The sequence below is a fragment of the Lynx rufus genome, unplaced genomic scaffold (genome assembly GCF_022079265.1).
Source record: "Lynx rufus isolate CCGP_SWC_20201006 ecotype Redwood Valley unplaced genomic scaffold, mLynRuf1.p SCAF_34, whole genome shotgun sequence".
Classification (NCBI taxonomy): Eukaryota; Metazoa; Chordata; class Mammalia; order Carnivora; family Felidae; genus Lynx; species Lynx rufus.
Window position 1 is genome coordinate 2378423 of NW_025814850.1, and position 12648 is coordinate 2391070.

A 12648-nucleotide genomic window follows, 5' to 3' on the forward strand; every position below is an offset into this window, starting at 1 on the left:
AGAGAGAGACAGAGAGACAGAGAGAGAGAGAGAGAAACAGAATCTGAAGCAGCCTCCAGGTTCTGAGCTGTTAGTTAGCACAGAGCCCAATGCTGGACTCGAACCCACAAACTGTGAGACCATGACCTGAGCTGAAGTCAGACGCTTAACCGACTGAGGCATCCAGGTGCCCCTTTTATTTCTATTTTTAAAAAATGTTTATTTTTGAGACAGAGAGAGAGCATGCTTGTACATGAGTGGAGGAGGAACAGAGAGAGAGGGAGATAGGGGATACGAAGCAGGTTCTGTGCTGACAGCAGAGAGCCTGATGCGGGGCTTGAACTCATGAACAGTGAGATCATGACCTGAGCCGAAGTGAGTTGCTTAACTGAGCCACCCAGGCACCCCATCTTTACTGCTTTATGTTATGCAACCATCACTACCATCTATCTCTAGAACTCTTTTATCTTGTAAAACTGAAATTCTGTCCCTATTAAACAGTAACTTTCTGCTCCTTCTCCCCCCAGCCCTTAGCAACCACCATTCCACTTTCTGTCTTCATCATTTTTGACTACTTTAAGTATCTCCATAAATGGAATCATACATTGCCTTTTTGTGAATGGTTTATTTCACTTAACGTGTTATTTTGAGCGGGGAGGGGCAAAGTCAGTTAGGGGTCTGACTCTTGGTTTCAGCTCGGGTCATGATCTCACAGTTCACGAGTTCAGAGCTTGGAATTTCTCTAGCCTGTTTCTCTGCCCCTCCCCAGGTTGCTCTCTTTCTCTCAGAAAATAAATATATAAACATTAAAACTAAAAAATTAAAACTAAAAAAAATCCTTCCTTTTGTAAATAATTTCCATTGTAAATAATATTCCATCCACATTTTGCTTATCCATTCATCCATCAATGAACACTTGGCTTGCTTCCAAGTTTTAGCTATTATGAATGCTGCTGCTATGAACATAGGTATACAAATATCTCTTTGAGACCCTGCTTTCAATTATTTTGGGTATATGGCCAGAAGCAGAATTGCTGGATCATATGGTAATCCTATTTTTAATTATCTGAGGAAGCACCATATTGTTTTCCATAGCAACAGCACCATTTTACATTCCTACCAACATTGCACAAGGGTTCCAATTTCTCCACATCGTCACCAACATTTGTCATTTTCTGTTCCCCTTTCTTCCTTCCTTCGTTCCTTCCTTCATTCCTTGCTTCCTTTGTTCCTTCGTTCGTTTGTTCCTTCCTTCCTTTCAGTAATCATCCTAATGGGTGTAAGCTGGTATCTCATTGTAGTTTTGATTTGTATTTCCCTAATGATGAGTAATGTTGATCATGTTTTCACGTGTTTATTGGTCATTTGTAGATCTTCTTTGAAGAAATGTTTATTCAAGTCCTTTATTCATTTTTAAATTGGGTTGTTTTATTATTATTGTTGTCTCTATTTCTTTTTCTTTTCTTTATTTCTTCCTTTCTTTCTTTGTTCCTTTTTTTCTTTCTTTCTTTTTTGAGACAGAGATAGAGAAAGAGCATGAAAGCTGGGGAGAGGGATGGAGGCAGAGGGAGAGAATCTTAAGCAGGCTCAATGCTCAGCATGGAGCTGGACGCCGGGCTCGATCCCATGACCCTGGGATCATGACCTGAGCCAAAATCAAGAGTTGGATGCTCAACTGACTGAGCCACCCAGGTTCTCCTCTATTTCTTTTTTAATGAGCTTCAAAAGTTTATGTTTTTCAAGGAATTTAGTTTCATCTAAGTTGTGAAATGTATGGCTATGTTTGTAGTATTCATTCACTATCCTTTTATGTCTTAGGGTCTGTAGTGATGCCCTCTAATTTCTGTTATTTATCATTTCTATTTCTCCTTTTTTTCTTGGTAAGCATGGCTGGAAGTTTATCGATTTTATTGATTTTTTTCCCAGGGAACTAATTTTTGGTTTCATTATATTTCTCTCTTATTTATACTCAATTTCATTGATTTCTGTTCTAGCTTTATTATTTCGTTTTTCTGCCTGATTTGGTTCTAATTTGCTCTTCTTTTTCTAGTTTTTTTTTTTTTTCTTTAGTAAACTCTATGCCCAACATGGGGCTTGAACTCATGGCCCTGAGATCAAGAGTCACATTCTCCACCAGCTGAGACAGCCAGGCATCCCTCTCTAGTTTTTTAAGGTAGAAGCTTAAATTACTGAGTTGAGATCTTTTTTATTTTCTAACCTAAGTATTTAATACTATTTCCCTCTAAGCACTGCTTAATTGCATCTCACAAATTTTGATCTGTTTTCATCTTCATTCAGTTTAAAATATTTTCTGTTTCCCTTGTGACTTCATCTTTGATCCATGGGTTACTTAGAAGTGACTTGCTTAGTTTCCAAATACTTAGGCTTTTTTTTTCTTCCAGATGTCTTTCCATTACTGATTTATTTTTTTATTTTTTTAAAGTTTATTTTATTTATTTTGAGAGAGACCGAGAGATCGCGAGTCGGGGAGGGGCAGAGAGAGAGGGAGACGGAGAATCCAAAGCAGGCTCAGCACGGTCAGCTTGGGCCCGATGTGGGGCTCAAACTCATGAAACCATGAGATCATGACCTGAGCTGAAACCAAGAGTCGGAGGCTTAGCCGACTGAGTCACCCAGGCACCCCCCATTACTGATTTTTAATTTAATTCTGTGATGGGCATAGATTATACTTCCTCTGACTTCAATTCTTTCACATTTGTTAAGGTTTGTTTTATGGCCCAGAACATAGTCTATTTTGGTGAATGGGTGTAGTTAAAGAGAATGCGTATTTTGCTATAATTGGTTGGAAGGCTCTACAAACATAAATTAGGTCAAGTAGGTTGATAGTGCACTCCAGGTGTTCTATATCTTTAATAATTTTCTGCCTACTTGTTCTATGGTTAATTGAGAGAGTTGTGGTTTCCTACTGTAATTGGGGATTATCTAGAGAGACAGAATCTGAAGCAGGCTCAAGGCTCCAAGCTGTCAGCACAGAGCCCCACGTGGGGCTCGAACTCAAGAACTGTGAGATCATGACCTGAGCCAAAGTCGGATGCTCAACTGACTGAGCCACCCAGGTGCCCCTGAAATTGTGTTTAAAAGTTATGTATGATCTATTTTCTTAAACTAGGTAAATTAGTGTTCCCATATAAGTCAATCTGCAGGAAAATATTCTAAATGATTAACAGTGAGTGATTACTGAGAGGTTTTCTGGAGGCTTTTATTCTCTGAATTAGATAGTTCTATAATTTTAAGTGTTTCACATACAAATTTTTAATAATTGAAAAGATGGGGGGGCACCTGGGTAGCTCAGTAGGTTATGCATCCAACTCTTTTTTTTAATTTTTTTTTTAATGTTTATTTATTTTTGAGACAGAGAGAGATAGAGCATGAACGGGGGAGGGTCAGAGAGAGAGGGAGACAGAGAATCCAAAGCAGGCTCCAGGCTCTGAGCTGTCAGCACAGAGCCCGCCGCGGGGCTCGAACTCACGGACCGTGAGATCATGACCTGAGCCAAAGTCGGACGCTTAACCGACTGAGCCACCCAGGCGCCCCTGCATCCAACTCTTGATTTTGGCTCAGGTCAGGATCTCATGGTTGGTGAGTTCGAGCCCCACATTGAGCTCTGTGCTGACGGTGAGATGCCTGCTTGGGATTCTCTCTCCCTCTCTCTCTGCCCCTCCCCTGCTCACACTCTCTCTCTCACTCTCTCTCTTTCTCTCAAAAGGAAATACAGAAACTTTACAACAAAAGAAAATATGAAGATGTGGTTTAAAGAGAGATGGTTGCGTGCCTATGAATGTGTCCTCCCTACCTGGAAAGCAGTCTCTGGATCACCTTGGAGAAGAGTCAGCTGGGCTCTCTCTGCCTGCCCATTCCTGCCAAGCTCCCCAACCATGGCCTACACCTCCTGCTTCTGCTTTCTCACCAGCTCTTCCTCACCTCCTGTCATCTGGCTCTGGGCCCAGGTGCCTGGGAAAGAAACAACTTTCTGAGGTCACCCTGTGGCCTGCCAACCCGGCAGGCTTTCCACCATGTCATTTGACTTTGCCGAGCTTTTCTTTTCTTTTTTTCCTTTCTAAGTAATCTCTACACCCAACATGAGGCCCAGACCCCGAGATCAAGGGTTGCACACTCTACTGACCGAGCCAGCCAGGCACCCCTGAATATATTCATTCTCTAGACCTTTATTCCCCGAAGATGTTCCCCCTCTCTCATCACTGGGCCAGCTCTTACTTTCCCCTTAGGAATCAGAGCAAATGTCTCTACCTCCAGGAAGCCACGCCTAATTCTAGCCCCGCTCTGCTCCCACCACTCTGTGCAAATCCTCACCATTCTTGTTGAATGCCATGGTCCTGTGCTGATCGCAGGGCCTGTGAGGGTGGGGGCTATGTCTGTTTGCCTCTGCTATTGGCTCACTTACCTTCAGATTCTCAATTTGCCTCCCTGCAGCCAGTCCCTCCTGTATATAGCTCCCAAGTGCCTCACTTTAATCATGTCACTCCCCAGTTCAAGAACCTGCAATGACTCCCTGGTGTCTACCGAATCAAGTCCAAACTCTTCCTCTTGGGTATATTTAATTACATCAAAATTAAAGATTTGATCAACGAGGTAAACAAAATTAAGACAGAGCTGACAAAATGGGAAAATATTTTAACGAGATCTCAAACCAACAAAGGATAGAGAATGTCTTGCAAATCAACACCTAGAAAAGCATCAACCTCAGTAAGAATATGACCAAATGATATGACAAAACCGTGTATATAATGGGAAATCATTTTTTGAAGTTTTTGAAAAATTTATTCATTTTGAGAGAGAGAGAAAGCTCAAGTCAGGGCGGAGCAGAGAGAGAGGGAGAGAGAGAATCCCAGGCTCTGAGCTGTCAGTGCAGAGCCTGATGTGGGGTTTAAACCCACGAACTGTGAGATCATGACCTGAGCCAAAGTCAGATGCTTAACCAACTGAGCCTCCCAGGTGCCCCTATATAATAGGAAATCTTTTTTTTAATGTTTATTTATTTTTGAGAGAAAGAGAGTGCCCAAGAGAGATCGGGGAAGGGGCAAAGAGAGACAGAGACACAGAATCACAGAATCTGAAGCAGGCTTCAGCCTCTGAGCTGTCAGCCCAGAGCCCAACACGGGGGTCAAACTCATGAGCCGTGAGATCATGGCTTGAGCCGAAGTCAGACACTTAACTGACTGAGCTACTCAGGCGCCCCTAACAGGAAATCTTTTTTTTTTTTTTTAAGTTTATTTATTTGAGAGAGAGAGAAAAAGAGAGTGCGCGTGCACAGAGGAGGGGCAGAGAGAGAAGGCAAGAGAGAATCCCAAGCAGGCTCCAAGCTGTCAGCACTGAGCCCCATGAGGGCCTTGAACTCACCCACCATGAGATCATGACCTGAGTGGAAATCAAGAGTCAGACGCTTAACCGACTGAGCCACCCAGGCGCGCCTGTAATAGGAAATCTTAAAGACTAATCAGCAAATGCAGAGATACTCAAACTCTACAGTGATCAGAGAAATGCAGAAGAACAAACAAGCAAACAAACCCCAAAAACAAAGAACAATGAGGTAATTCCTCAGTCAGACTAGCAACAATCAAAAGGGCTGAATAATGTCAATAATATGGGGACATAGGAACCTCGTGGGCTGCCCGTGGGAGTGCTGAATGGTGCAGACAACGCGGAGAGGAATATAGCCATATTTGGTCAAGACAGACCTATTTATACCCTATGACCTAGCACATCCACCCCTGGCCCCTGGATACATAACCCAAAGAGGTTCTCACCAGAACCAGAAGGGGACAAGCCTGAGGACGCTGCAAGTCATTTATGGGAGGGGAGTAGGGTGCAGCAAGGTGTCCCTTCTTGGGAGACAGAAGAAGCCGAAGGTAAGGTGCTCCATGGAGCACCACACAGGAGCTAAGGCAACTCAGTGTTCACCTTTGGATCCTAAAACCATAGTGTGGGGCAGAAACAGCACCAACAGAGCCGGGACTAGAACATGATGCTGATAATGTATAAGAACAGACAGACAGACAGATACACACACACACACACACACACACACACACCCCAAGCGCAGACATCTTGAGAAATTTATTGTAGGTTGGATATTTGATAATATCAGGCACGAGTGCTCATTTTGTTGGGTGTGATGGTGGCACCGCGGCTGGTTAAGAAAATGATCAGTGTTGGTGGGAAGGTGCACAGCTGAAGGGTGCGTCTGAGATTCATTTGGAAGCATTGCGAGAAAGATGAAACAAACAAATCTACCCTGAACTGAGGATGATGAATTTAACCCTTTGCCCTGGAAGTCCAGGCAAGGGAGGGAAAAAAAATACCCCTATAACTCTACCACTGTGGCGTTTTCATATTTCCCGTCTAAGCCTCTAAACTTCGTTCCTGGGCACGCTATCCTTTCCTGCATGGCTGTCACCTTGACTGTCACAGCACTTCATGCTTTGCTTAAGAAACAGGAATAAACGTTTTGCTTCCTAAATGCCAGCACCGGGGGCACCTGGGTGGCTCCGTTGGCTGAGCATCCGACTTTGGCTCAGGTCATGATCTCACTGTTTGTGGGTTCCAGCCCCGCGTCAGGCTTTGTGCTGACAGCTCAGGGCCTGGAGCCTGCTTCGGATTCTGTGGCTCCGGCTCTCTCTGCCCCTCCCCCGCTTGCGCTCTGTCTCTCTCAATAATAAATAAACATAATAAAATATAAAATAAAATAAAATAAAATAAAATAAAATAAAGGCCAGCACCGGGCTAGGACCTCGAGGCGGGTGAACTCAATTTATCCTCTCAATAACACTGTGAAGTCAATATCGTTACCACCACCGTTTTACAAATGCAGATGGCGTTTTCTGTCCTTCTCCAACTAAATCACAAAGCTGGAATTCCAAACTCATTGGCCTCAGAGGCCCAGGATCACGTGATTGCACCAAGCTGATTCAGCAGCTTCTTCATCATCATTATTATTTTGTGGGTCTTTTTCCTAAGTAGGCGCTTGAACCAACAACCCCAAGATCAAGAGTCACATGCTCTACAGACCGAGCGAGTCAGGTGCCCCTCATCATTTTTTTTTCATGTTTATTTACTTCTGAGAGACAGAGTGTGAACAGGGGAGGGGCAGAGAGAGAGGGAGACATGGAATGGGAAGCAGGCTCCAGGCTCTGAGCTGTCAGCACAGAGCTTGACGTGGGGCTCGATCCCACGAACTGTGAGATCACAACCTGAGCTGAAGTCGGATGCTTAACCCACTGAGCCCCCCAAGGTGCCCTGCGCCCCTCATTATTATTATTTGTAAGGCCTGCCTAGTGGCCTATCATATTGAGGTAGGGTGATTTGCTATAATTTACTAACCACCCTCCTATTACAGAGTATTTGGCCTCTTTCTAGTTTTTTTTTGTTACCATAGATAGTCCTATTAAAAAAATAGCTTCAGGGGCCCCTGGGTGACTCAGTCAGTTAAGTGACTGTCTCTTGATTTCCACTCAGGTCATGATCCCAGGGACTAGGGATGGAGTCCTGCGTCAGACTCCCCACTGAGCATGGACCCTGTTTAAGATTCTCTCTCTCCCTCTGCCCCCTCTCCTCCACACACACACACACACACACACACACACGCACTCTCTCTCTCTCTCAAATTAAAAAAAAAAGGCAATCTTCAGGTATAGGAGTACGTAGTTGGCTGAGTGGAGCATGTGACTTTTGATCTTGGGGTCCTCAGTTCGAGCCCAATGTGTGGAGTAGAGTTTACTTAAAAATTTTTAAATATTTAAAAAAAAGAGAGAAAGTCTTCAGGTGTATAGCTTTTGGATTCTGTTGAATTATTCTCTTACCTTGAGGGGGGTTATTTTGCGTTCACACTGCAGTGTGGACCTCGTTTCGGCAGCCCATTCACATTGAGGCAGTCTTCGAGAAAGGGTTGAGTGGGTGAGCAGGATTTAAAACTGCAGAGATGTTGAGGGAGTGTGTATGTATTGGGGGGTTGGAGGGGGCAGAAGGACAGCTCTTAGAGGAAACGTGGGCAGTAGAGAGAGTGGGACAGGGCATCTGTTGGGGGTGGCCGGAAGCACAAAGGGAGTAAGGCCTCAGGACAGGCAGGAAGTCGATGGGACTGATTTCTGTGGCCTTCACGCTTCCCTAATGCCTTGCCTGCTCAAGGTGGCCAGTGGGGTTCTGGCGAGCCCTGAGGACCGGGCCAGCTGCTGTGGAGACATGAAGCTGCTGTTTGCAGGAGGTGGACAGCCAGGACGGCTCTCCCTGGGGCCAAGGTAGCTCTCTGGCCCTTTGGCGGCTGTCCCGGGCAGCCTGGGAGGGGTCAGCTGGGGATAGGCGGCAAGTAAATATAGATGCAGGGAAGGAAGCCAGGCGGCCCAGCCCTGCGCTGACCTCTCGTTGGAAGGCTGAGAAGTGTGGGGAGGGTTTATGTTTTGGCACCCTCCTGGCCAGGGGGTGACACCTGGCCCAGAAGCCTTCTAGATTTGCTGGAAGCTGGTGGTCTTCCACGGGGACCAGAGTGAGGGCCAGTGGAAAAGCTGGTCAAGAGACGCTGTTCCTGCGTAACTGAGCGCAAACTGCCTTCCCTCCCTGGCGAGGCCCCTCAGAGGCGCTGCCCACCTTGATGCGTGCAAGCCAAGGGGCTGATTGGCCCCAAGGGATGTGGGGCCCATGGTACAAGGGACAGGGCCAGCCTGAAGATACCGGATGACAGTCCTTTCAGCCCCTCCCCCCACTGGGTCTTGTTCATTCTGAAGAGGGATGTCCAGAGCGTAATGTGTCTTCCCTTGCTCTCTCACCCTCTCACTGGCGGCTGGCCTTCTCCACCCTAAGACTCAGGGCCACCAGTTGTATCCCTCCCCCCAGGATACACCCTGCCACCCCCCAGCCTGGCCCTCCTTGCCCGCACCCTGGGTTACTCTGGGGACCAGCCCCACGGCATGCGTGCCGTGTCCACAGGGTCCGGCCAAAACCCCTTGGACCCCCGACTCTCGGAGGGAAATTGCAGCAAGGCAGTCACTCCACCACAGATGCATTTATTGGCAAAACCTACTCCCAAGCATCAAGGGGAAGGGTGCTAGCAGTGCGGGCGACTTTCTTTCCACTTTCCTGAGCAGTGTTCAAGGAGCAGAAGGAGGGAGGGGGCAGGGACACCCCAGTGAGGATCACAATACCAGCAGCGAAGGTTGATTGAGCGCTTCCTCTGAGGCCTGAGGCCAGGCTGTGCTAAGCAAGCGCTTTACATGCACTGTCTCATTTAATCCTTACAAGAATCCTACAAGGTAGGTACCATTATCGTCCCCATTTTACAGATGAGGAAGCTGAGGCATAGAATGGGGAAGTGGTGAGAGGCAGCTGTCAGCCTTCAGGGATGCACCCAAGAGCCTCCCATCGGGCGCCCAAGGCACCTGATTCTCCGTTTCAACCATTTCTCACCGCTTCCAGCTCTTTCCACTCTTTTTATATTTTTGTTTTGTAAAAAAAAAAAAAAAAAGATTATGCCCCTATTCTGCAGAGTCCACTGTCTCTTACCCCCATTGGTCAAATCTGGGTTTTCCCCAAGATTCAGCTGGGGTGAGGTTGTGGGCAGTGCGTCTCCAACGGGAGGCCTGGGCATTTGTGTGAAGCCGAAGTACAATGAAAGCTCTTAGAAATACGCAAACAATAAATTACAAACCTCCCTCCCTTCCCCCCCCATCTGATCTCACCCCCTCCATCCAAATCTAGCACAGACTCTGCATCACCGCCTCCCGCCCCCCCCCCCCACCCCCATTCCCCACCCCAGGGCAGAGTCTTTTCTCGGTTGCCCCTGTATCTGTAGGGACCAGGGCCCTCAGTAAGTGTTTGCAGAATGAATGAACACATGACTGAGTGACAGCATGGGAGGAGGGAGTGAGCACTTAGGAGTCCTGGCTCCCCGCCCTGACTGCGTCTTCACCTGCTCCTTGCCCTCACCAGGACACCTCCCTCTGCCCCAGACGAGAGGGTCCAAGGGATGGGGGTGGGAATAGGGAAGGGGAGTCAGCAGGGGCATCTCTAGGCATGGGAAGGTGGGTAACTAAAGTAGAGCCTAGGGCTCTGGCCTCAGAGTCAGGAGACCTGGTTCAAACCCCAGCTGTACAGCTCAGGAGCTGTGTGACCTTGGGCCAGCCTGAAGATACCGTCTGACAGTCCTTTCAAAGTTGACAAGGCTCCTTTTTCACATTTATCTTTGGTCCTCAGTAGCCATCCTGTAGCGTGGGTATTATTATAATTATACCCATTTTACAGAAGAGGAAGCAGAGGCTGGAGGACTTGCCCAAGGTCACACAGCACGCAGGAATTTGAACCTCACCCCCTCCACCTCCCCTGCCACTGCCCCTGTCTGTGCTGGCTGTGAAGACGTTGGCTCGGATCAGAGCCTTCCAGCTTGGGAACCCCACGTGGCAGTGTGGCAGCAGGAGGGGACTACACAGTGGATTTCCTAATGTGGGCCCTACTGGCCATCTCCAGCCATAAAAGCTGGTTTACTAGTCACTCCTTCCATCCCCACCCACAGCCCCAGGGCTCCAGTTGCTACCCCAGGAGGGACATGAGAGTCTATGAGATACCCATGAACTTCTGCTTTTCCTGGGAGAGAGGGGAGGCGGGAAGGTGGAGGGGGCTCTGAGGCCTGGGCCTTCTCCTCACACGGGCATGGGCGCCTCGTTGTATTCATCCTGACCTTCCTCCTCATCAAAGTTTGGCTTGGCATCGTCGGCATCCAGCTGGAGGGTAGAGTAGCAGGAGAGAGGGTAAGCTTCCGGGGAGAGGCGGGGCAGATGAGCCCTCCCCCCAGTGCTGACAGCACCTCTGGAGGGAGAGGGCCTGGCTCTCTCTGAACCTTGGACGAGTCATGTCCTGCCCCCTCGGCCCCCAGGTTTGGTCCAGATGAGCGGTGTCCAATGGGCGAGGAGCCCCCGGGGATCCGGTGCCCCGGCAGGAGAAGGCCTACAGAGGGTGGGCAGGGCACCCCTTCGCCAGGGCAGCCCCACAGCGACTGTCACATCGTGGAAGCATTCCACTGGAGGAGAGACTCTGTCCAAAATGACTTACAAGACCACAGGACCAGTCCCCCAGCGGTGAGGACAGCTCGTGTGGAACACAGCCCGTGTGCTTCCTAACTCTCTCCAACCCTGCCATTACTTCTGTTATAGGTGAGTAAACCCAAGGCTTAGAGAAAGGAAGCCACTTGTTCCGGGTCAGAAACTAGGACGAGGCAGTGTTGGATCTGGACGCAAGCCCCAGACCCAGACCTTAACCTCTGCGCCCTTCTGCCTTCCTTTGTTTCCAGACCCACCCCTCCTATTCTGCCAGCCCCGGGGATGACCCCTCCCTGCCCCCTGCAGCTCTGCGGGGGGTGGGGGTGGAGGGCGCAGGGGAGGGGAGGGGAGCAGACACTTACACACTTGAGCTCCAGCTCCCTGAAGATAAGCGGCAGCAGGAGGCGGCGCAGAGGCACCGTGAGAATGAGGATGAAAGGCAGGATCAGTGAGATGGCCTGGAAGGACTTCACGACCCACAGCACCACCAGGCAGATGATCTGGATGCCCGTGAACAAGTGCATGCGCCAGGTCTTCACCTGCGGGCAGAGGCTGGGGTTACCGCCCGCCCTGCCCTGGCACCCCGCAACCCCCCACCCCACTCTGGGCCGGGCCGCCAGGAGGGCTCTGTACCCGCTTGACGTAGGGCACGACCGGGTGGTACTTGGGCGGCTTGAACAGAAGCAATAAGCGGTCAAAGAGCTGGATGCCGCTGAGGGATGTGACCCCCATGTAGAGGAAGATGCCAAACAGCACAGCCAGGGGGATGAGGGACAGGATGGGCCCCATGAGGATAGACACGCCTGCGGGGAGAAGCACACGCTTTTAGCCCCCAGGGGCCCCAGTGGGCCAGAAGCATCAGGGGCTGGGGAATGAAACCATAGGTACCGTATGAAGCCCTCTTAATAGGTATTACCCCCCATTTTACACAACAGTATTAATGCCTGTGCCGCTTTCCAAGCCTCTGACCGGCCCGCCGGGCCCCTCAGACTTCGGCCCACGGCCAACCACTCCCAGCATCGTCCTAATCTTCCCCACCACCTAGCCCCAGGCCCCCGCCCCTCGCCCACCCCGTCCCTCCCCCCCAGGTATTACCCCCATTTTACAGATGGGGAAACAGACCCAGAGAGGGGAAGGAACTTGTCTGCAACCACGCAGCTACTACTAAGTGGCGGGTCAGGGAGTCAAACTCCTGCCAGCCCGATTTCAAAGCCTTTTCTTTTAGCCTCAGGGGATCACAGAGGTCAGAGAAGCCCAACTTTTTCATCGCTCCAGCCCAGAATGCCTCCAACCCCCTCCACCTATCCAAACCCTGACCCTCCTCCAGCTAACACCAACTTTGCCCCCTTTAAGAAACTTCCCTGGTTCCTCCATCAGTGACCGCGACGCTGCCCACACTGAGCTCAGCCGGACTCTCAGCTGCTCCAGAACTCGGATCAAACCCCAGTGACACTCTGTCTTCTCTCCCACCCCAGATTATGCCTGGGGCACTGCCCTTGGGATCAGTCATAGAACAGCCCAGCTAGAGAGACTTCAGGGGCATCTAATGAACCCTCTCATGGTACAGACCGAGACACCGAGGCCCAGAGATGAGGAGGGTTACTAAGTT

At 49.2% G+C, this 12648-nt stretch overlaps 1 protein-coding gene across 3 annotated transcripts in view; it reads right to left on the reverse strand.

Moving 5' to 3' along the window:
- Window positions 1-9750: 9750 nt before the first annotated feature.
- SLC4A1 (solute carrier family 4 member 1 (Diego blood group)) overlaps window positions 9751-12648 on the reverse strand; it is a 16531-nt gene continuing 13633 nt past the window's right edge. For all 3 annotated transcript variants that reach the window (XM_047093401.1, XM_047093399.1, XM_047093400.1), the window contains exons 18-20: window positions 11673-11842; window positions 11402-11578; window positions 9751-10724 (exon numbers count right to left, since the gene is read on the reverse strand). In XM_047093401.1, the coding sequence (XP_046949357.1) occupies window positions 10644-10724; window positions 11402-11578; window positions 11673-11842 (428 nt within the window). In that variant the 3' untranslated portion in view covers window positions 9751-10643. The remainder of the gene's footprint in view (window positions 10725-11401; window positions 11579-11672; window positions 11843-12648) is intronic.